This window comes from Schistocerca cancellata, chromosome 2 (assembly GCF_023864275.1).
Source record: "Schistocerca cancellata isolate TAMUIC-IGC-003103 chromosome 2, iqSchCanc2.1, whole genome shotgun sequence".
Classification (NCBI taxonomy): domain Eukaryota; kingdom Metazoa; phylum Arthropoda; class Insecta; order Orthoptera; family Acrididae; genus Schistocerca; species Schistocerca cancellata.
Genome location: NC_064627.1, coordinates 652,966,179 through 652,991,426, shown reverse-complemented (window position 1 = coordinate 652,991,426; position 25,248 = coordinate 652,966,179). Strand labels below are relative to the sequence as shown.

Genomic DNA, 25,248 nt, shown 5'->3' with positions numbered 1-25,248 from the left:
TATGTGCCAGAACCAAATTTCACCATGTCACTTCTCTTCAGCCATAACAAAACAAATCAGAAATCACATTGTACAAGTGCCCATAACAGTCATTCACATGACAAAAATACACACTCTACAGTTCACAGCAGGTTGGAGGAAGGCAACGGCACTAGGATCTTGCAGGTTCCTACATCTACAACCCCACACTCATTCCTATATGTGTCTATCAACAATACTACACATTTCACTTCTGAGGGTAAGCACGAGCCATCAAATCTGTCTCATAATTTATTAATTTTAATCTTTGTGAGATTAAGGGTTAGAATGCTTAGTGAAAGACCACTGTTCACCTGTTCAACAATCATCAGTCTTCTGTCTGACATGGTTGAGTTTGGGACCTTGAGTAGCATGTTAGTGTCATTAACAAACAAAACAGCACTTGAACAGATCTTTAAGGTTACTTGAAGGCTATTAAGAACAGGTGCAAGCCAATAGCAAACGTTTTAGGACTCCATATCTTACATTTCTCATTCCAAATATAGCATTATTTGTGAGGACACTAAGTAAATGTGACCCCACTGCCTTCTATGATGGAGGTAACACCCCGCCCATGCAAGTGGGATATCATAATACTGTAGCTTTCCAATCAGAATTTTAAGAACCGTGTTTGGCAAACTAAGTAGTTTTCAGAACTAAGTTCCCACTATCTCTGAAAAATGGGAGTTTGCTATCAGTGACTGTCAACAGTTTTGAACAATAGCAGGGAGACACAAACTTCTTAAGTGAGAACCAGTCAAAAACAATCATTGTTCAGTGAACAACAGAGATAAGGATTTTTGTAATTACTACAAGAGAAAAGATAAACAAATCTATCATAAAATAGATAACTGGAAGCATAAATAAGACTGTAATAAAAATTGAACTGAGACCGGCAGGACCTGTAGCCAGGGGAACAGATGGCACAATAGACAGACCAAGGAAATTATTTACTGTATTCCAAAAGATATGAAGACATCAGGATAACAAGAAAATGAGAGTTGGACAGATGATATTAGAAACATGCACAACTAACATGTGTACATACAAATAAAGATCGCAATGAATGGGAAAGCCTAGAGGAGTCCTTTGTCCAACAGCGGATGTCAAATAGCCACTGGTAAACAGTGAAGATCACTCAGTTGGACCTGTAGTTCTTAACATCACTCTTTTCAGTTTTTTTTTTAAAGATAGGAACAAATTTTGTTGCTGTGAAAGATTGGAGGAAGTAGCCTGACAGTAAGAGCAACTTATTACATATGACAAGGGACAAATTACACAATTAGCAGATTTATTTTACAAGGTAATTGGTAGTCTCATCAAAACCACATAAGAGAGTATTTGGTTTCTGCATTATATTACAGCAGATTTTATTTGCAGTCTCTGGACACAGAAGAAGCAATCTTCAGAGCAATACCAGATCTTAATTAATTTTTGCCAGAAGTATTTTTTAAGTGATAACTGAATGTTTCACTTTTTTAGTGCACACTTAATGCTCTTAATGCACATTCTGAGTGGGTCTTTGCCTTTCTTACCAGATGTCTCACAGATTACTTGTCACTTGTTTTTCAGTTGTGGAAATACTGATGTTCCACTCAACATCTTTGACCAATAACATCACCAAAATTGTGGATGTAGCTCACTCATTGAAAAAAATGCCCTCCGTAGCAAAAATTATAGTTTTTTTGCAACATTCTGCATTAATTTTCTTTACTATCTCAAACCAAATTGCCACATCTCAAGCTAACCCACACCTCAAGTTACACTACACATTTTTATGTCACCAAACCTAACATTTTCTTTCCACTAACTCAAAAACAAATTGTTATATACCCATCTAAACTAGACCTTGGGTCATAGGTGTCCATTCAACACATGTGGACCCCTCCTGCAATCTGGGTACAGTCTTTTTTTATTCATTAGAGAATTCTGCCCCATTTCTGGCAATCACTGACTGCATATTTAATATTGGTGAGTGAGACAGGAAAATGTTACTTTAGAAATCACATGGATATACCATTGAGTTTTTCAGTTGTTGCACTGTTCATGGGAAATTAGGATGGTTACAAACATTTACAGAACAGTGCTGAAATAATGTCCTGAATCTTTTCTGTCACTTCCTTGTCAACTGGATATGACTTTATTACAGTTTAATCCACATATCTCCAATTTTGACAAATACTTGTATGGCATGTTTTTCTTGCTATCCAACAAGATTCTCACTATCACTCTGTTGTTCTTCTACAATTACAGATTTTTAATATCCAGTTTTATGAATAATTTTTTGTGAATATTACAAAGCATAACTCAGATGCCCAGGATTTAACCATTCAAGGACATTATTTAAGGTTGTTGAATCAAGAAGGTGGCATTCACGTCTATAACAATAACATGGAAAGATGTACTTTGCATATACTACAGAAATATTCTTGCTGTTTAGGTATAAAGTAATATACCTTTAAAAATACTATGTGGATAACTATTTGTCGTTTGGCCAAGCAGTGGAAGGGGCACACACACACAAAGGGTTCAAATTTTACAAGATTTCGGAGCCAGTGGCATCTCCTTCTGGCAGAACAGTTGAAAAGGAGGAAGAGAGGTGAAGGAAAATGACTAGAGAGGTTCAGGGAAAGGGGTACAGTTCGGAAAATTCAAGGGAAACTTAACAGACGGGATGAAGAGGATTGCTGGGGAGTGCACCAGACAAGATTTGAAAACCTTAGAGTTTAAAGGTGGAAGACAGAGTAATAAGCAAAACAGAGAATACTACTAAAACATTGTGCATGAGTTAATAAGAGTGAAAAGCTAACTGCATTGTAGGTAACAGAGGTGGGAGGTGGGTAGGTGAAAAATAGGTCAGAAAATCAAAACAAAAATGGAGTGAAGAGTAGTTACTGTGAAGAAATGCTGAGACAGAAGAAATTAACATAAATTAAGGCCAGGTGGGTGGTGAGAACCAGGGACATGTTGTAACTCTAGTTCCCACCTGCAGAGTTCTGAGAAACTGGTGTCTGGGGGAAGTATCCAGATGGCGCATGTGGCAAAATAGGTGCTGAGGTCATGACTGTCATGTTGTAGAGCATGTTCTGCAGCAGGATATTGTGTGTTGCCTGTATACACCATCTGCCTATGCTCATTCATCCTGACTGATAACTGGGTGATAGTCATGCCAATGTAAAAAGCCAAACAGTGTTTACATAACAGCTGGTATATGAAGTGTCATTTCACAGGTGGCTCTCCCTTTGACAGTATATGTTTTGCCAGTTACAGGGCTGGAATAAGTGGTGGTAGGAAAGTGCATAGGACATAGGGCAAGTCTTGCAGTGAGGATGGTCACAGGGGTAGGAGCCGTAGGGTAGGGAGATGGATGCAGAAGGAGCATAGGGTCTGACAAGGATATTGCGGAGATGGGAGAGCAATGAAAGCCTATTCTAGGTGTGGTGAACAATATCTCAGACAGAATGGATCTTATTTCAGGACATGATTTTAGGAAGTCATGGCCTTGTCGAATTAGCTGATTAATAGATTCAAGACCAGGATAATACTGGATGGCAAGTGATGTGCTCCAAAGCTGTTTTTGGAGAGATCAGCAGCACTAGAATTCGATGTGATGGCCTGGGAAACCTGCTTTTGAACAAGGCTGTTGGGATAATTACTTCCATTGAAGGCTATAGTGTGAAATGTAACAATCCATTGAAACCAATTTTAAAAAAACATGTATTTTTTGACCACACACATAATTTCTCACCTAGGGGTGTAGGTAAACATGTACTTGTGGAATGGATACAAAGAAACCAGTTACTATATTATAATTGTATTGAAGGGTGTAGGTCCTGTAATTGGTAGGAACATTCCCGAACCATGAAACCTTTTGTAATTAATAAGAATAGAAAGAGGATTGTTAACACCACATATCTGAGCATTTATACACGGTTAAGTTACTATATACTTGAAAATTCAATTTTGTATTCATTCTATAAGAGCTATTGTAATTGTTGAATTGGTTTTAAAATGAGAGCTTTAATTGTAATTTTGTTAAAGAGCCCTTTTTTAACAATACCAAGGATGAGGATTGTTTGGTATCACATATATAGGGGCAGTCATGTTAGCAGAGGTGGTCATAGTTTTAGATGAGTTTGTGCACGTAACATGTACGTCTTTTTTTAGTTAAAATAAAGTTATCTGAAACAAAAAATTGTAAGTATTGCTTATTTTGACTTAACAGACAAGTAAAGCAGACAACATGTACCACAGGACAACTTGCAGCGGCAGATCAAGACACTGACGATGAGTACACCCAGTTATAATTTATAACAATATAAATTAATAGTAGCTTTTTTATGATAGAAACTTTTCAAGTGGTATATGGAGCTGTATTTAATCTTACATTTTTGTTTCAGAAAAACCCATATCACATTTGAATGTTATGCAAAAAACATCAAGATGGTAAACGGCTGGATTACAATACAAAGGATGTAGTGACCAACAACAAAGGAGGTGGACTGAGAGGAGAAGAGTTTTTAGCAAACAGAACACAGCATGTTGTTATCAATGGAGAGACGTCTACAGACGTTAAAGTAACCTCTGGCGTGCCACAGGGGAGTGTTATGGGACCATTGCTTTTCACAATATATATAAATGACCTAGTAGATAGTGTCGGAAGTTCCATGCGGCTTTTCGCGGATGATGCTGTAGTATACAGAGAAGTTGCAGCATTAGAAAATTGTAGTGAAATGCAGGAAGATCTGCAGCGGATAGGCACTTGATGCAGGGAGTGGCAACTGACCCTTAACATAGACAAATGTAATGTATTGCGAATACATAGAAAGAAGGATCCTTTATTGTATGATTATATGATAGCGGAACAAACACTGGTAGCAGTTACTTCTGTAAAATATCTGGGAGTATACGTGCGGAACAATTTGAAGTGGAATGATCATATAAAATTAATTGTTGCTAAGGCGGGTACCAGGTTGAAATTCATTTGGGAGAGTCCTCAGAAAATGTAGTCCATCAACAAAGGAGGTGGCTTACAAAACACTCATTCGACCTATACTTGAGTATTGCTCATCAGTGTGGGATCCGTACCAGATCGGGTTGACGGAGGAGATAGAGAAGATCCAAAGAAGAGCGGCGCGTTTCGTCACAGGGTTATTTGGTAACCGTGATAGCGTTACGGAGATGTTTAACAAACTCAAGTGGCAGACTCTGCAAGAGAGGCGCTATGCATCGCGGTGTAGCTTGCTCGCCAGGTTTCGAGAGGGTGCGTTTCTGGATGAGGTATCGAATATATTGCTTCCCACTACTTATACCTCCCGAGCAGATCACGAATGTAAAATTAGAGAGATTAGAGCGCACACGGAGGCTTTCAGACAGTCGTTCTTCCCGCAAACCACACGCGACTGGAACAGGAAAGGGAGGTAATGACAGTGGCACGTAAAGTGCCCTCCGCCACACACCATTGGGTGGCTTGCGGAGTATAAATGTAGATGTAGATGTAGAGAAAAAGTGCTGTAAGTGAAAAATTTTGTTTAATTTTTTTTTACTTGTTTGAAAATTCTTTTTGCTGGCTTTGTTGAAATGGAGGACAATAGGAAAGTTGAAGCTAACAATCAGAATGGTACAAATGTTAGTGGGGAGGAAATGAATGATAATGAGGCAATTTGCACACCAACCAATGATGAACTTAACAGCGACCACAATATTATAAGGGTTTGGTCACCTTTTCATGGGTTTGAGTCAAGTGTGTGTGTGTCTTAGATATATTAGTTCAACTAATGGAGGAACAGAAAAAGTCGCTCGACTCTATTGAAAAGAAGATAAATGGACTTGGGAACAAAATTCTTGAAACAAAAGATAGCTTAGAAACATGTTGGGTACAAGTAGACAAAAATACCAAAAACAAGTCAGTTATAGAGGGAGAAATTTCTACCTTAAAACAAGAACAGCAGAATTATGAAGAAAGGTTAGATTCCGTAGAAAGAAAAGACAATAGTTGCGAAGAATTTTCAACCTCAGAATTTCAACAATTAAAAAAGTTTAACGAAGACGTGGTGAAAAAATTTACCAAAACTGATAAAAGCATTCAAAACTTTGGCAAAATTGTGAAGGACAATTTTACTGAATTAGAAATCTTTCAGCAACAACAATCAATTTTGGAATAATATTAATATAAAAACCTTTTCAGGGGAAGGGAATATACATCCTGTCGACTTTATATTTCAAATTAAAGACAATTTTGAAAGTAATATGAGTGACAATTTAAAAATTAAATTCATTAAAAAATTCTTGGACAGTGAGGCTCTCTCATGAGCTAACCAGACAATCAAACCTGACATGTCTTTTTCTGAAGCTGAACATGCCTTTATGAATAAATTTTGGTTGGAAACTAGACAAGCCAGAATCAAGGCTGAGTTCTTAAATGGTCCAAATTTCAGGCAAGGTAGTGGTCGAATGAAAACATTTTGTGAACAGCAGTTAAAAACATTAGTGCATTCTGGTAAGCTATTAGATGAGATGATACAAATTGACGCCTTGAAGAGACATCTGCCACAGAGTGTACAGTGGAGTCTGGTCTATGGGCCTGATGACACTACTGAGGAATTTTTAAGATATATAGACAAATTAGACCTAGTCTGGGAAAGGAATGAAAGGCAAGATGACAGTAGAAATAGAAACAACAGAGCTTTCAATGATCATTTCAAACATAGGGATAGGAGGGGAGATTTTAGAAATGAAGAAGGGAAGAATACCAAGGGAACAATAGATTCAGAAATGATGACAGAAGAGATGGGGAAAGAAATGATAGGCAGAGACCAGAAATTTTGAAGCAAGAAGTAGGCAGTGGGGACAAGGTCAAGGAAATAATGGTAACAATTTTGATAACAGAAGGAATGTTCTGAGAAACTAAGTCCTGCCTCTTTCGGAGCCTGGCGGAGTGAGGCAAATAGAAATGGTAATTATAATCAGGCACATTGTGGTGATTTCAGAAGGGGAAAGGGTAGAACAAACAGGACTTACCAAAACTATGTATCCAAAAGACAACCTGAAGTGAATAAAATAAATTTTGATAGGGAATTTTTTTTCTATCCGAAAACAAAGTAGGCAAAGATAATCTGAATTTAAAATACAGGAAAACATTTTGACAAATTTCTTTGATAGTAGTAATGTAGTAGTAGTTACTGATAGTGATGAGAACAGATCTGATGAGTATGGTTTAGTGAAAATGTTGAGTGATTGTGGAATGAGTGAAAGAACTGATATTGGTGTTGTATGTATGGAAGCTGATGATCATGTACTTAGAAATGAAAGTGAGGATGAAAGTGAGGATGACAGTGTTATTGCAGATAAAATTTCAGTAAGCAATAAACAGGGAAAATATGATGTGGTAGAACAGAATGATCATAGTGTTGAAGTTGTTGGTGTATTTGAAGAAGTGTGTGAAGATGGAAATGAATTTGGTGTTGAGAATAATATTAAGTGTGATGATAGTGTTTATGATGATGTTGATGATACTATATTGCTCACAGACTTGGATGGAACGGTATATGCAGAAGTTAAGGTTGATGATCGTATGCTGAATGATTCTGGAAACTCTGATGTAAGCTTGAATAATGATTTTGAAATAAGTAGAAAAGTACACGATAGTTTAATTTTGCCAATAGATGTTTGTGATATTGTGTCTGAATGTAGTGACTATAGTAACAGATGTAAGCTTAGTGACCAAAAGTTTAAAATCATAAATTAAATTTGTCAAAATGTATATTTAGGGAAAGAAAGTTGTTTTGAAAATTTGGAACAGGTACAGAATAGTAATTCAATCAGTGAATGTGAATAAGTAGTGAGGAAAGGGAGTGTATGTGTTGAAATTAGTAGCTTGCAGACAGATTTGAGGGACATTTGCAAAAATAATTACCCAGTTAGTGAAAGTACTACAAAACCAAAGGAACAACCAGCAAATAGTAAACTTGTGCTGAAGAATTTATACTCTATGTCACACAGACAAATTCGTGTTGTATACCGTGTCATGCTACGCTATGAATATTTTGATCCAGTAGTAATGAAAATACTAATTGAAAGAAAATTATAACTCATGAGAAGTGCAATTAATGTCCACTGCTTTCTGTAAATTCAAACAGTGAGAAGTGAAAAATCGGTTAACTTAACACATTTGAAGATACAGTATAATATTTTTTTGTAGTTTACATTTATTTTTTTGTGTGTAAACATTTGCCTATATTTTTGTCTATTCATAGAGTGGGGGTTGAAAAGTGAATATCTGAACATTTGTGTATGCTTTTACCTGGCATAGATTGGAGGTTGTTTAATATTTATGTAGGACCATTTGAAGTTGTTGAAAACCCACATTCAAATGCATACAGACTTGTATAGTTCTGCGATATTTGACAAACCATCGGGAATTTATTTGAAATGCGTCTTACAATGCACTGTCAAGATCATACTGTATACTTTAGCAAACCCTAAGGTAAGTACTTCAATCCTGTGAAAGTGAAGTAATTAATAGAAATAAATTTATTCTAATCTCTGTCATCACTGAATATTTGAACTTTTTTAAAAATTCTTATATCCATCATGAATTACGAATTAAAAAAGTGATTTGAGGAGATGAGATTACATTATGTGCACTACATAGTCAAGGCAAAGTCTGGAGATGAAAATTTTCAGTAATTTTGCAGTGAAATTTAACAGGTATGGGGTCTGTGGTACTTACATAGATACACCATATGGCTTATGGTGCCTTGCCCCAGCCAGTGACTCCATATATATTTTCTGGAATCACTTCTCTTCTACTACCCTATCTAGTTAGTAAGAGCAGTTAGGATCCTTCTACTATCCTGGAGTATACAGTGTGCAACATGTAAGGTACAAGACTATATCTTGACCAGGCACTTAACTTTCAGTGTGGAGAACAAAATGACACCAATCTCATTTTTTTTTTTCTTTTCTTTTCTTTTTTTTTTTTTTTTTTTTTTTTTTGTAACCAGTATTTTCAAAATGATATCCATTTTTCTTATTAAGATTCATCATGTAGTAATTTGCTACTGTGTACCAGTAAAATATGAACAGAGTAATTTAGTATATGGTGCATTTTGCAATCCAGTTATTGTAGGAAATGAAAGCAATCATGATAGGATTTGGCTGGCTGTTTGTGAGGTATGGATATTAAATGTCTGACAGATGTTGCTCAAAATCTTGTATGGTACCCTGAATAATGAGTATAGCTACCAAAGCAAACTCAAACATACATACAACGAGTCCATTACACTATAACCATGTACAGTTCCATTTTCAAAGAAGAAGGCAAGACATAAACACAATCTCCATATTTATTTTTTCAAGGCTATGACTTCTGATGAAACATGTAGTGACAGGCATAACAATTTCATGAGGACAGTAAGAACAGATGCTATTTCAGATGATGACTACCTCAAAACATCCTGACGAAACTTCCTCAGAAGGTTGGCAGCTTCTCTCTTACTTTTCTGTCCAAACTGACCCTCCTTCCACTATCCATGTCCTCCAATAGTTAGTTAGTCAGTGATTAGTTAATAGAGAGAGAATGTTGTTTAAATGAATACAGTTGGTCAGAAAATGTAATAATGCAACACATGTACGATTTTTGAGGAGGGTTGGTTTGAAGTTTACTTATGATGTCTGTGCAGTTATAGTGAAATTCTATCACTTTACATCTTGGATGTGATTACAATTAGGTTAGACTGTTTATAGTCTCTTATATGTGTTCTGATTTAAACATTAAGACTGAATAGGCAAGCTAGTTTGTCTGGTTACTATACCAATTACGTGAAAGTCACTGGATACGATATTTAATCACTATCAGATACGAAAATATTCTGTGCCATGATCTTGTCTATATTATTCATTGGAACTACTGTGTACATGGCAAACGAACATTTCTCAGGAAGAAATTTATTATGTTTATATTAGTTGAATGGCTCCGTCTGTGGAGCATGAAGAAAATGGAAATTTATGTTGGAAATAGTTACTGGGACAGAAGTGTTTCTGATTCCTAGGTTTTGAGATTCATACAGTTTTTCTTTTAATGCTATTTCTACTGCCTCAATGGGCATTATGGTCAGCCATTGGTAGTCTTGTTTAATAATTCTTTTACCTTTTAGTACTATAAGATAGGGATGATGTTTGCTACATGTCTGGTATCTGTATATATTATACCATCTGTTTGATATAGATATAAGGTGTTATGTATATTACTTTTGTCATAATATCTGCTCAAATTGGGAAACTGCTCAGCTACATATCTCATGTGATGCAGGATGTTTGAATTGAATATACACCCATTAGGTTGGCCTATAGTCTGAAACTGAAAATTGTCAATCTTAATATATTAATAGATTATAGGATTTTAAATGGTTACATTATTGTATGACACCAATCTAGAAACTTGTATATATTTTCTCTAACATAAATACTTTAGGGACTTAGGTTTATATCTAATGTGATGTACTTAATCAAAACCAGTTAAATTTTATGATGATATATCACTTGAATTCTGATGGCCATAAACAATTCCTACGTAATGAGTAGCAAAGGCAAAGCTATGTCATCAGGATTTGTATTCATGGTAAAGCTGTTGTCTTTGCAGACATCTGTTTTCAAATGGAGTCTAGATTATTCATTATTCCTTATCTGATAATGAAATGTATAAATCATACCTTTAGAATGGCTGAACTAACCAATTTGAGTCCTAACTTTTGACACGTTCAAATGTAACCTGTGTTACTTCACCCATCGTATTAACCTATGTTGGAACTTACCCTTACCTACGCCCGATTTTCTTTGCTGTCTGATCTGATGTTGCTGCATCATGTCTAATGTGGGGACGATCTACGAGAAGACTGTCAAATGGTTGTTGAGCAGTATAGGTTCTGGAAGTAACCTGCTGGTACCAATGTAAATCTGATTCTACGGTTGCATGTGGCCATGTTGGCTTACAGTCTCTACAGGAAGATGCTGAAAATTTGGAATGGCAACATCTAAGCTAAGAAAACATGATGCCTTTGACAGTTATTGTGGGCAAATCCCTCTATCCACCCTTGTGGTTTCCTGACCTGAAATGTTCATGTTGGTTCAGTCGCTCTAAAGTCTGAGTTTGACTTCTACAGAAGTAAGGTCTTTTGGTCCCTTAGGTGTTACAGTCATTATGTCTGACATAATTTTACCATGAATATTGATGTCTGAAAGGCTATCTATTAATGTTTCTTGTCCACCATGAAATGGGAACTGGATTAATTTTCTTTTTAACATTTCATATTTGTATAGAGGCGAACTTGTTTTATTCCTGTGATTAGTCTTAGATTTTATGGTATGCCTATTTGTTAGGAAAGATAGCTAAGCAGATTAAATTTTGAGTATACATGAATTTATTTGAGTATTTGATGTAGGACAAGTTTCCTTTTTCCTTTTTTTGTCCTTTTAAAGTTGTCTATGTAAGCTCTTAACTCAGAACATATGGCCTTAGTAAGTGAACAGAATTACAGGGACATTGGGATACCCTGGGTAAATGTGGGTGATGTAAGCCCAAAGCTATTTAAATCATTACTGTAGTATCAAGATAAGAATGGATGTGACATACACAAACTCTAAGTAAAAAACGTTTTTTGCACTTGGATGATCACCCCAAAGAGGCATTCCTCTCTGTTTATTTATGGATCTGAAACTTGTTGTGATTTGATGTGATATTTCTGTACCTTATTTCTATATTTTCATGTTTACGTACTAATTATGTTTGAGCTGCAACAGATATCAGAGGAACCGAGTATTTCTGTATCTTGCTTTAGTTTTCCCATGTTTATGTATCAGTTATGGCACAGGTTTCTATATTTTCATGTATATGTGATTAATTATGTTTGATCTGAACCAGATATTAGAGGAATTGCTTGTATGTCAGCTGGTTGTATCTAGCATTCGACACCTGTATTAACCAACACCGGTTTCCATATTTTCATGTATATGTAATTAATTATGTTTGATCTAAATCAGATATTAGAGGAACTGCTTGTAAGTCAGCTGGTTGTATCTAGCATTTGTTACTTGAATTAACCAACACAGAGTTAAAGATGTCAATTACTCTGTCTTGCAAAATGCTAATTGTTTATCAGTCAATAGGGTGTGTTGGGGTTAATTTTTGGGGACTGGGAAGGTGAAGCTGCGCAAGTCCGTTCCGCAGGGAATGCTGAACACACTTCTCCCTCCCACATCACAGTGTAGTACTGGAACAGGGGGGTCCTGGGTAGGGGGGTTTCCTGTCTCTGGGGTCTGTCATCCTCTCTTCTTCAACTCCAACACTTCGAATCTTCTATTTCATTTCTTACTTCTCATCAGAGTACCAAGCTATCCTTGCCTCTGTCTACATGCATATGTCTCTATTGCTGAGACCCTTCTCATTTACTGTGTCAGCTCTTGTTGTTATTGACTAAAGCCTATTGTATACGAGGATCTGGAAACAAGCCAGCATTTCTGCAGAATTAAATATACTAAGTTCCAAAAATGTCACATGTATAGATAATCTTTGATATAATTGATAATACACTTTTGCTAATTTTGTTTTGAGATGGATGATTTAAAACCATGTTTCTGTCATGATGTACCGCTTACTTGTGATTCAATTATTGTGTATTGACACCTAAAATGGTGAACATTTAGTGGTATATAACTGTACTCTTGTGTTTCATTCTGTTATATGTTAGTACTTATTGAAAAGGAAAAGCAAGAACTGTGTTGCACTAACTTTCCTGAGGTAATATATTAATCAATGTTTGAATGATTGTAAAGGTGGGAAGGAAACATTGGAAGTGTCTTGAGAAATGAAATATGGAGAGATTGGTCATTGGTCAGACATTTCATTCTGTGCACGTAGAGTGAATTATGTTCACTGCTAAGGAACTATACTTCAAGAAATTACAATAATGTATTTGATGAACCAGGGAGCTCTGAAACAGTCTGTGTACTGTGACTTAGTCGATATTTGTACAGATGGTCCAAGTGGACTCTGTGGAGAATTGTATTTGGTTGGCCCAGATGGCGGTGTGTGGAGGTGAGATTGTTCCATATTATGTGTTAATGTTAGTGTAAAGTGCAGCGATTAGTGCAGTGGCACTTGAGAATTTTGTACTAGTATAAATTTTAGTGATACATTATCAAAGAAAAAGTTAAATTTCAAAATGAGATTTAAGACAGGAAAGTTACAGTATAAACATTTGGAATTTTGCTAAATTGAACTATTCTATTCAAAACAATCAATTATACGAAATACGATGGTTATACAGAGTGAAATATGAGCCACATTCCAGTTTTTTATTCTTATTTATTTATTTGAGCTTCAGTTCAGTGCTCCTCATTGCACACAGAGGAGACTGAACACTTTGGTATACTATGGTCTAATGCTGTGCATTAATAAGAAGAACTTGGTGCACCTGCCTAAATTAGGAGGTTGCAAGTACAATTTAATATGGATTTTGAGTATTGTAGTATCCGATACTACCGCTTGTTCCACAATGCATCGGCAATATTGAGAAAGAGTTATACACACCAGTGTCTCCATTGCACTCAGGAGAACCAGGAGGCTCTAATGACAGACATGATTATTCTGAAACAAGGCCAATTTAGCTAACTTCCATTGGATAATTTCCCTGATTGGAATAGATTTACCTCATATTCATGCTGAAATACATGCTACAGACAAATTCTGCAAATTAACTTGTTCTTTCTTTGTGCTATTAATTAATATTTTGTCTAATCTAGTTGAATCTGATACAAAATAATTTATGATGATTTTACATATTTGGTTGCGAATGTAGGTCAAATTTCATTATGATGTATGTGTACACTTCACTCTGCAGATTAAGCAGAAATCTGATCTCATATCTTATGTAAATTGCTTGTTCTTCCCATTGATTGCAAAGTGAGCACTGTTTCATCGATCTGCCAGAAAAGGTTTTGCACAACTTTTTGTTGCACGAACCCTTTTGGGGGTGTTGAAATGTAACAGCCCATTGAAACCAATTTAAAAAAACACTTATTTTTTGTACATAAACAGTAATTTCTGACATAGGGGTGTGAGTAAACATATACTTGTGGAATGGATACAAAGAAACAAGTTACTATATTATAATTGTATAATATCCTGTAAATGATAGGAACATTCCCCGAACCATGAACCTTTTTTAATTAATAAAAATAGTAACAAGATTGTTAACACCACATATCTGAGCATTTATACACAGTTAAGTTATTATATACTTGAAAATTCAATTTTGTATTTACTCTATAAGAGCTATTGTAATTGTTGATATGTGTCATTGGTTTTCAAATGAGAGCTTTAATTGTAATTTTGTTAAAAAGCCCTTTTTTAACAATACCAAGGATGAGGATTGTTTGGAATCATATACATAGGGGCAGCCATGTTAGCAGAGGAGGTCATTGTATGAGATGAGTTTGTGCATGTAACATGTAGGTACATCTTGTTTGAGTTAAAATAAAGTTGTCTGAAAGAAAAAAATTATTAAGTATTGTTTATTTTGACTTAACAGTCAAGTACAGTTGACAACATGTACCACAGGACAACTTGCAGCAGCGGATCAAGACACTGAGGATGAATACACCAAATTATAATTTATAACAATATAAATCAATAGTAGCTTTTTCATGATAGAAAGTTTTCAAGTGAGAGTGGTGGTGTATTGCTGTAAAGAGCTGCAAACAAATAAATATGTTTGACTCGAATTTCAAGGCTGTACGGGAGGGAATGTTTGACATGGAAAGTATGGCAACTGTCAAAATGTAAGTACTGTTAGTTGTCAGTAGGTTTGATGTGGACAGAATTGTGTGGCTGGCCTTCGCTGAGGATGAAATCAACATCCAAAAAGTGGAACGGGATTCAGAATAGGATCATGTGAAATTTAATTGAGAGAAGGTATTTAGAGATTCCAGGAATTTTAACAAGTCAGCCTAACCACCTGTCCATACGACAAAGATGTCATCAGTGTACCTAAACCAAACCAGAGACTGAAGGTTTATGGATCCCAGGAAAGCCCCCTAGTGCAACCTTTGAAAAGGTTGGCATACAAAGGACCCATCATGGTTCCCATGGCCATAACCATGAACTGTTAGTGTGTCTGCCCCTCACAGTTGAAGTAATTATTGGTAACCACAAAGCTGATTAAGGGAGCAAGAAAGATGTCGTAGGTTTGAAATCAGGTGGGTGCTGACTGAGGAAATGTTCAGCAGTAGACAGACCATGTACATGGGGGATGCTGGTATAGAGGGATATGGCATATATAGTGACAAGCAACGTGAGTGATGGGAGTGGGACGGGCACGAATTTCAGACGATCTGGGAACTAGGTGGTATCTTTAATATATGTGGGAAGTCTTTGTACTGTGCATTGTGGTTGTTGATCAACTAAGGCAGATATAGGTTTGGTAGGTGCTTTGAAGCTAGCAACTATAGGACGGCTAGGATGACTGGGTTTTGTGGATCATAGGAAGTAAGTAAAATGTGGGAGTGTGTGGTTTGGGTGGGGTAAAAAGTTCTACGGATTGACATATAAGTCCTTGTGAGGGTCCTGAGCTTTTTAGGAGGAACTCCAGGTCAGTTGAAATTTCAGGGATGGGATCTTGATGGCAGATGCTGTATGTAGAGACGTCAGACAGCTGGTGTAGACCTTCACCAACATACTCCTGTCAGTCAAGTACCACAGTAGTAAATCCTTTTCCTGCTAGGAGGATAGTGATGGATTCATCAGCTTTTAGGGAATGCAGAGCATGGAGCTCTGCAAAGGGCAGGTTAGGGTCATGTTGTAGTGACCTGAGGAAAGCCTGAGGAGAGGTTGTGAAGCGATGCTCGATGTCAGGAATTCTTGGAAGGCTTGTATGTGTGTGTGTGTTGGGGTTTATGGGCGCTCAACATCGAGGTCATCAGCGCCCTGACACACATTAAAAGGAACGAATGTGGAGAGACCTAATAAAACTGAAAAACACATTCAAAGAAAGCAGGAAAAGAGAGAAATTACTACATAAGAAAGTAAAAGCTAAGGGAAGGGAAAACATAGCAACAAGAATGACACAGGAAAGTGTCATTGGCTGGCCACTTACATAAAAGATGGGCGAGCTTGTCACACAGTGAGCAAATTAATATCCTCTTCCTAAAATCTTTGTAAAAACATTTGACAAGGCACAGAACTTTAAAACTTTAACCACATTCGTCCGAGTGTTGCCTAAAAGAGTTGGCAGGTCCGCCGGCAAATCAGCCGAGGCCCGCTGGTCAGAAAATAAAACACAATCCAGTAAAATGTGGCTCACAGTGACCTGGACGCCGCAAGCACCACACAATGGAGGGTCTTCTCGCCGGAGCAGGAAGCCATGCGTCAAAGGGCTGTGGCCTATTCGAAGCCGAGTGAGGAGAACCTCGTCCCGTCGACGGGGCTGAAAGGAAGTACACCACACACGCGTTGTGGGCTTGACTAGACGGAGCTTATTGTCAGTCACTTCCAGCCACTCATCCTCCCACCGACACATGACTCGGGAGCTCAACAGCGAGGTGAGTGCGTGCAACGGGATAGCACACTGAGATACGTGTGGATCAAGACACGCCTCCTTGGCTGCGAGATCTGCCCTTTCATTCCCAGCAATGCCGACATGCCCCGGAACCCAGCAGAAAGCTACAACCTTCCCCAGTCGCTGTAGCCGGAGGAGAGCATCCTGGATGGTCTGGACTGCTTTATCCGCCGGATACAAATGGTGCAATGATTGAAGGGCACTGAGTGAATCGGAACAGACAAGAAATTTAAGCGAGGAAGAAAGTCTCATCGGCTCCAGTGCCCGCAAGATCGCAGACAATTCTGCATCAAAGACAGTAAAAGTCGGAGGCAGGCGGACCTTGAGGACACGATCCGGAAAAACAACTGAGCAACCCACGGAATCCCCTTGTTTCGACCCATCCGTAAAAACAGCTACATAGTCGTGGTGCTCAGATAAAATAGCAGAAAATGCTGCAGTAAAAACGGTGGCAGGAGTGCAATCTCTCTTGTACTGCAATAAATCTAAAATCACACGTGGCCTCTTCAGTAACCAGGGTGGCAGGCGGTTAAAACCCAGGATTTGGGGTTGGACAGACTCCACACCGAGGGACTCAAGCACACGGTGCACTCTGATCCCAAACGGCAACGTAGCCCGGGGGCGGCGGGAAAAAAGGCGATCCAGAGGTGGAAGGGCAACAAGATGGTGAGCAGGCGAGCTGGGAGCTGCAAGAAACTTACAAGCTTGGCGCACCAGCAGGAGCTGCCGCCGGATGGTAAGTGGCGGTTCGCCAGCCTCAGCACAGAGGCTGGGTACGGGACTGGTCCGATAAGCACCCGTAGCCAGTCGAATCCCAGCATGGTGAACAGCGTCAAGGATCCGCAAATAAGACGGCCTCGCTGACCCATATACTGTGCAGCCATAGTCCAGCCGTGAGCGCACGAAAGCTCGATAAAACTGAAGGAGACGCGCCCTGTCCGCTCCCCAAGACCTGTGGCTGAGGCACTTGAGGATGTTCAGTGCCTTCAGCGTTCTGACTTTCAAGTCACGTAGGTGTGGCAACCATGACAACCTGGAGTCAAAAATGAGGCCCAGAAACCGCACTGTGTCTCCAAACTGTAGGACAGTATCCCCCATATGCAAGGCAGGCAACGTAAAAAGACGACGAGAACGATTAAAATGAACACAAACACACTTATCGGCAGAAAACCTAAAACCCGTCTTTGCAGCCCACTCCTCTAACCGCCGCACCATTAGTTGCAATTGACGGCTCGCGGATGCAACACCAGAGGAGGAACAGAAAACAGCAAAGTCGTCCACAAACAAGGAGCACTGTACTGGACTCCTCACTGTAGACGTTATACTGTTGATTGCTATGGCAAAGAGGGTAACGCTTAAAACACTGCCCTGGGGGACACCATTCTCTTGCTCAAAGCGATCAGACAGTGTGTTACCAACGCGGGTCCGAAAAAACCGCTGAGACAGGAAAGACCGAATGAAAATAGGGAGGCGGCCACGAAAGCCCCATTGATGCAGTTGTGCAAGAATACAGTGTCTCCAAGTAGTATCATATGCCTTACTGATATCAAAGAAGATACCGATACAGTGATGCTGACGGAGGAAAGCCTGCTGAATAGCCGCCTCGAGGAGGGTCAGGTTGTCGACTGTGGATCGAAATTTTTGGAATCCACACTGAAAGCGGCTAAGGAGCTGTCTGGTCTCTAGCAGCCAGACCAGACGACGGTTAACCATGCGTTCCAGAGTCTTTCCGACACAGCTTGTCAAGGCGATACTACGATAACTACTGGGACATGTGCGGTCCTTTCCTGGTTTGAGGAGAGGGATGAGGATTGCCTCCCTCCACGAGGTTGGGAACACTCCTGTGTGCCATATGAGATTAAAACATTCAAGGAGGATTTCCTTTGACGCCGCTGGCAGATGTCTAAGCATGGAGTACCGGATTCGGTCGCAACCTGGTGCAGTGTCAGAAGTCTCAGTAAGAGCCGACTCAAGTTCCCACATGGAGAAAGGGGAGTTGTAGGCCTCGGAACCGTTCGACCGAAAGTTCAAATTCGCTCTTTCGACAGTCGCACGGTAGCGACGAAACGCTGGATCCTGGGTTGCAGTGGCAGTACTTTGTGCAAAATGCTCTGCCAGCGACTGAGCTATGGCGCTGGGTGTCGTTTGGAGGCATCCCTGGTTCAGGACTGCAGCTATTGGTAAACGGCTGCGTTTACCGGAAATCCTCCGGATGGCTTCCCATTCCTTTGTGGAACAAGTGGAACGGTTGATGGAGTCCAGAAACTCCTGCCATGACCTTTTCTTGCTCTCTTTAATGACACTGCGTGCCCTGGCTCTCGCGATACGAAAGGCGGTAAGATTGACCGCTGTTGGGCGGCATTTAAATCGGCGAAGAGCCGCACGCCTGTCACGGATGGCTGAACGGCACTCTTCTGTCCACCAAGGCACAAGGCGCCGCTTACGAGTGCCAGAAGACTGTGGTATGGACAGGTCAGCAGCATGGTGGATCACAAGCGTGATGTGATCCACCCATTCCTGTACGCTGTTGTGGCGGTCAAAGACAGCCAACCGAGTGAACAGTGGCCAGTTAGCCCTGCCAATCATCCACGATGGTGGCCGCTGCTCCAGCAATACACCATCCAGGAGATGAATGCGGATAGGGAAGTGATCGCTGGAATGTAGATCGTCAATGACCTCCCAGTGAACGGAGTCAGTGAGGGTTGGAGAGCAGAAAGATAGGTCAATGGCTGAGAATGACCCTGTAGCACTAGAGAAATGAGTCGGAGTACCTGTGTTGAGGATGCACAACATTTGAGATGTTAGGAGGCTCTCCAAAATTCGACCTCGAGCGCAAATAGAAGCGGAGCCCCACAGAACATGATGGGCATTGAAGTCTCCCAGGAGGAGAAACGGGCGGGGGAGTTGGTCGATAAGGTTTGTGAGAGCCTCTAAGTTCACTGCATCCAGAGGGGGTAAATAAAGGGAGCAAACGGTAAGCCTCCGACCGGAATAAATTGCAACTGCAACTGCTTGCAGGTCAGTATCCAGGGGGAGAGCAGAGGAGTGGTGGTCATTATCGACAAACACGGCGACTCCGCCTTTGGCCCTGTCTCCAGTCAGGTCATCTTTGCGATACAACCTATAGCCCCTGAGTACAGGAGCATCAGATTGTTTTAGATGTGTTTCCTGTAAACACAAGCACAGGGGGCGTTGCCGTGCTAGGAGGTGCAGTTCCTCCACATGTGCCCGGAATCCATTCATGTTCCACTGAATAATGGGAGCCATCTATCGGGGCGGGAGGACCTTCAGTCGCACTTTCTGTCGGGGAGGAGAACCCACAACAGGTGGAGGCTCAGTTTTGGGGCGAGACGATTACCCCAGTCTGGCATCTACCTCCATCGCCTCAGAAGAGGAGTCGAGAGAGACGTCGGAGAGAATGACATCCACATCAGCAGACTGTACAACTTCAGTCTCCTTTAGCGGGCGAGTCTTCACCTTTGGCTTGTGCTTCAATTTTCTGGCCTGAGATGGCATTGGAGCCAAAACCTCAGAAGCAGTAGGGGGTGTAGAAGCGCTAGGCATGGCACAATATTGGACCTGGGAAGGGGCAGGAAGTTCCATGACGTCAGCTACCACGGCCTGGTCAGAAGGCCGGGGAGGAGCAGCAGGCTTCACAGGAACAGCAGCAGCACATGTACATTGACAAACACAGGTGCTAGTGCTGACAGTAGCAACCTCCGTTTGTGTAGCGGCATCAGTTTTCAAGACTGGCTGTTTCAGAACGGAAGAAAAGGAAGCAGCGAACGTGGGCGGCTGCAGGGACTGGTAAATTTTCTTTGCCTCACCGTACGGGATGCGTTTGGTGGTTTTAAGTTCCTGGATCTTCCGTTCCTCAAGGAAAACTCTACATTCCCTACTCCACACAGGGTGATCCCCAGAGCAGTTGACACACTTGGGAGGAGAGGAGCAATCAACTCCCTCATGAGCGGCTTTACCACATTTCCCGCAAGTGGCTTCCCCTTTACAGCCGAGAGTAGTGTGGCCAAAGTGTTGGCATTTAAAACACCGCATGGGATTGGGGTAATAAGGCCGTACACTGAGACGTAGGAAACCGGCCTTCACATGCTCTGGCAATTTGGTGCTGTTAAACGTAAGAATAAATGAGTCAGTTTTTATGAGAGCACCATCCACCCGTTTCATAACGTGTTGCACGTCGACAATTCCTTCCCGGGACCATTCAAACTTTAGTTCATCTTGGGGGATGTCGACAAGATCTCTGCAAGTCACAACACCCTTGCTGTAGTTCAAGGTGTTGTGAAATACAGTCTCTATCGCAAACTCCCCAAGAAATTGTGCCTTCTGAAGGTTCTGGACTTGCTGGAAGCTAGATGTTTCAACCAGCAAGGTGCCATTGCGCAAGCGCTTTACAGACTTTAACGTGCCAGCAATACCCTCTAAGCCCTTCTGTATATAAAATGGCGAAACTTTTTCAAAACTCCCATCTTTTCTTTTAATTATGAGAAACACATTCTGAGAAGCAGAATGCGTTCTGTTACTAGTACCTGAATTAGGAGGACTGGCTACACGAGCCCTCTTGTTAGATTGGGTGTTAGAACCTACCAGCGGCCCACCCTTTCCGCTGGGAGGAAAAGAAAAGTTCGAGGGTTCCATCTCGATCCCACGAGCAGCTAGGGAACTAAAGGTCCGCTCAGACAGAGCCCCGCATGCCTGAGTAAGCCCTATACAACTGGGGTGTGGCAGGTGCCCCAGAGGTTGCCCGCTTGCGACTGTTCCACCTCAACAGCCATGCATCTCATAGGCGCGGAGCACACCGGAAGATTGAGGGGTTTTTTATAGAGGTTTGTTCCATCCTCGCGATCCGGGCGGTCAAGCCAAGATCCCCATTCCCTGAAACACACAACATTCCACCGCCGCGCCGCACGGTGGTCGCTGAAGTGTACTCAGAGCTTACGGTGACGGGGGACAGGGGGCGCTTACCAGTCCCCAGCTCAGGAACCCCGGGGTCGCCAAGCCCGTACCCAGCAAATGAATGCTGAGCCCCTGGGGGCTGGAAGGCTTGTATGGGATGATTCTGAGGTAGTGGTGGTGGGTCAAGTTGGGATCATGGTCAGAACTATTCAAGGCAGGGTTCAATGTCAGGTTTGCTGTTGGAAAAATTTTGGGATTGTGCTGCAAAGTGATATTTCCAGTTGACATTATGTGTAAAAGAAAGTATGCCCAAAGGAGCTGGTTTAGCGCTGAAAGTGAGACTCTTGGATAATACAGATAATTCAGGGGTGGGGAGGGAGGGGGGGGGGCAGTGCTTTGGGTGAGAGGTTGAGAACATTGTACTGTTGTGACTGGTTCTTCTGATTACGAGTTATTATTGGTGTGGGAGGCAGAGGTGAAGCCTGTAGGATGGCCAAGCTTGCTTTGTAGAAGAGGAATGGTGGTTGATGGTATGGCTGTTAGGGGAGCTGCCAACAGACAGGAAGGGAAAACCACTGTTGAAGTAGCTTAGGAGAAGGCGGGATAGTTCTTTGAGGTGAAGTCTGACATGTTGCTGCAGTCTGAAGTTGGGTCGGCAGATGATACCATCCAAGGAAACATGAGGGAGAGATAACTACAGGGTTTTGAAGAAGAGAAGTCTGATGGATTGGAAACTGGCAGGTGAGGCATATAGGTAACACACACATCTGGAGTCTTCCCCCAGATACCAGTTTCTCAGAACCCCGCAGGTGGGAACTAGCATTACAACATGTCCTTGGTCCTCACCACCAACGTGGCCTTAATTTACGTTAATTTCTTCTGTCTCAGCATTTCTTAACAGTAACTGCTTTCTTCACTCCATTTTAGTTTTCTGCATCTTTCATTTTCTGACCTGTCTATTTTTCGCCGTCCCCCTCTCCCACCTCTGTTACACACAATGCACTTAGCTTTTCACTCTTATTAACTTGTGCATGATGTTTTAGTTGCAATCTCTTTCTTGCATATTACCCTGTCTTCCACCTTTAAGCTCTCAGGTTTTCAAATTTCGTCCAGTGCAGTTCCCAACAATCAGTCTTTCCTTCTCATCCCATCTGGTAAGTCTCCCCTGACTCGGTGTTCGTGGGGCTTTTCCGAGTTGTACCCCTTTCCCTAAACCGCTCCTGTCCTTTTCCTTCCCTTCAACTATTCTGCCACAAGAAGGAGCCACTGGTTCCAAAAGCTAGTACAAATTACACCCTTTTGTGTGTATTCCCCTGTCGCTGATTGGTGAGTAGACAATTTATCTATCCATTTACATTATATTGTCAGTAATTGATTATTTGTGTTGTTATATCTGTCTTTGAGATATATCAAGTTTTGTGTACTTCTGTTTAACTTTAGTTCTTGGGGAATGATGCATTTTTAAACTCACTGCACCATTTATATAAAAAAATGTAAATTTTTGACTCGTGCACCATTCTGGAAAAACTTCTGCAGAAGCTCAAATCTCGGGCTGTGCTAGAAATCAAATCTGCTACCAAACCAACATTACAATAAAATAGAGATGGCAAGACAAATTTCAGTTTAGTTCAACTTTTGTGAAGAAATGACATCTGAAACTGATTATGAAGTCATATCATAACAGTTCTGTAAAATACTCTATCTACTTGATGTTGATGTCAACACTTCTGCCATAATTAACACACCTCAATCAATTTCATTATGTAGTTATGTGAGAGTTGATACACACATTGCCTATCGATCTTTTGTAGGGGCCTACATATGTTGTTACATCTGTGCTTAGTTACTGAATTGACATAACAATGTCTAATCATGCAGTTATGATCCACTAAACCATTTCTAAGGTATTGGTTAATGTTGAGGAGGTAGTGGGTGCCATTCTTATAGGGTTTTTGCATGTTTTACAGAAATTCACTAACTTCTAGCAAACTGTACACTTTCTTTACAGACACCTGTATTCAGGTGTTCATATAGGCTCACAGACAAAAGATTACTCAACCTTTGTTCATATAGGCTCACAGACAAAAGATTACTCAACCTTCAGAAGAGCATATTAGTCACAATGGAGTGCTACACAACCTATGGTGTAACATCGGTAACAGATGGTCACATGACCCTTCAAACCTGACGTACATCATAGCAGTGAAATGGTGTCTATCTGCTGAATGATTGTATGGAATCACCACAGTAAGGTGGAACTATTGTGTCTGGATGTGTCCATGGGCATAAAGTGACTAAAGTTGACCAACTTATTAATGCATCAACATGGCTGAAAAATGTACCAACAAAGAATGATGTACCTCCCACAGTCATGTAACACACCATAAGAACAGTGATCAATCCCAAAAGGAATAGCTGTCAGGTCTCTCTCATAACCTCAGCCCACTCATTCACATTACCAAGAACATGAACCAGGATGTTTATTTCAAGATTCTCAGTGATCAAGTGTTATCCCTTTTTTTACATCTTCAGAATGAATATGCTGTGGACACTCCCCATCTTTTATAACAACTGACATGTCCACAGTATTGTATATACACCTAGTTGGCTTGACAAACAGTTAACTACTACAAAGAATCTCACCTAGCCTGTTGTATCATCCAATCTTCATCTTGCAGAAAATGTCCAGGATTACTTGGAACAGCAGATGAAACCCAGTAAACAACATTCACACAATTAAGTAGGCTAGCTTTTTGGGTTGAATAATCAAATTAGTGATCTCAGCTGGATGGGGCATATGTCAAGAAATTTATGTATACGCTGAAGCTATTAACGAGGCATCAGTCGATGTCACATGGTACTGGACATGATGTCTCCTGGAGTACCTAATTTTTGTCTGGTATTTTTAATACAGCATTAGGATACTTTGAGCTATATCACTGCATCTGTTCTTGAAGATAATACTTTACGATATGGACAAGTAATTAATAGATACATATAACCAGAACTTTCACAAATTTAATACCAACTGAAACATACACACAGTACAGCACACACTATGCTAGATTGTAACTACAGTATGCAGATACACAAACCGCATAATATGTCATGACACTGATGATTCACTGCAAACGTGATGTCAACATGCATCGTGACGATTAAAAATACGTTACATCACCTACAACCATTATATCGTCAAGAATTACTGGAACTGAAGGAAATGCAATGTACACGTTAAAGTAATACGAAGTTTACATTCCTACATGGTACCTTCATATCTGTAACTGTCCGCACCATACGTCTCAAAATCGTCCCCTCCACCCCTTGTTACTGATGGATCAACGAAATTCACACGATAGCATTTTCCATCCACCCACGTGAGCTCAGGTCTGAGAACATCCATTCTTGTTTATGTTTTCATTCACTTCGCTTGTGCAGTCTGTGTTGACACCCACTCTACGATTTGCGAGATAAAAAATCGAATTGTATCGAAAATGTAATCGCAATTTGGAGTCTCATTTGTTGAGGTTGAGACGCTACAATCGCCCAATAGCCCAATACTCAAGTATTAGTTCGTTTTCTGAAACGTTTGATAGCTCCGCAGCGTTACATTCGTCTTCGAACATACTTTAGTTTAACCAAAATGCTTAAAATGGACCAATTGTTCACTTGACAGGTCTCTCTCTCTCTGTTTATAAACATAGTT

The 25,248-nt window shown here is 40.4% G+C and overlaps 1 protein-coding gene across 2 annotated transcripts in view; it reads right to left on the bottom strand.

Moving 5' to 3' along the window:
• Positions 1-25,082, bottom strand: part of LOC126162333 (activating signal cointegrator 1 complex subunit 1) — an 84,886-nt gene extending 59,804 nt beyond the window's left edge. The window contains exon 1 of one of the 2 annotated variants that reach the window (XM_049918764.1): positions 24,813-25,082. In XM_049918764.1, coding sequence (XP_049774721.1) covers positions 24,813-24,945 — 133 coding nt within the window. In that variant the 5' untranslated portion in view covers positions 24,946-25,082. Of the gene's footprint in view, positions 1-24,805 lie in introns of both variants that reach the window. The other variant, XM_049918765.1, reaches the window with a different exon arrangement.
• Between the last annotated feature and the right edge of the window lie 166 nt (positions 25,083-25,248).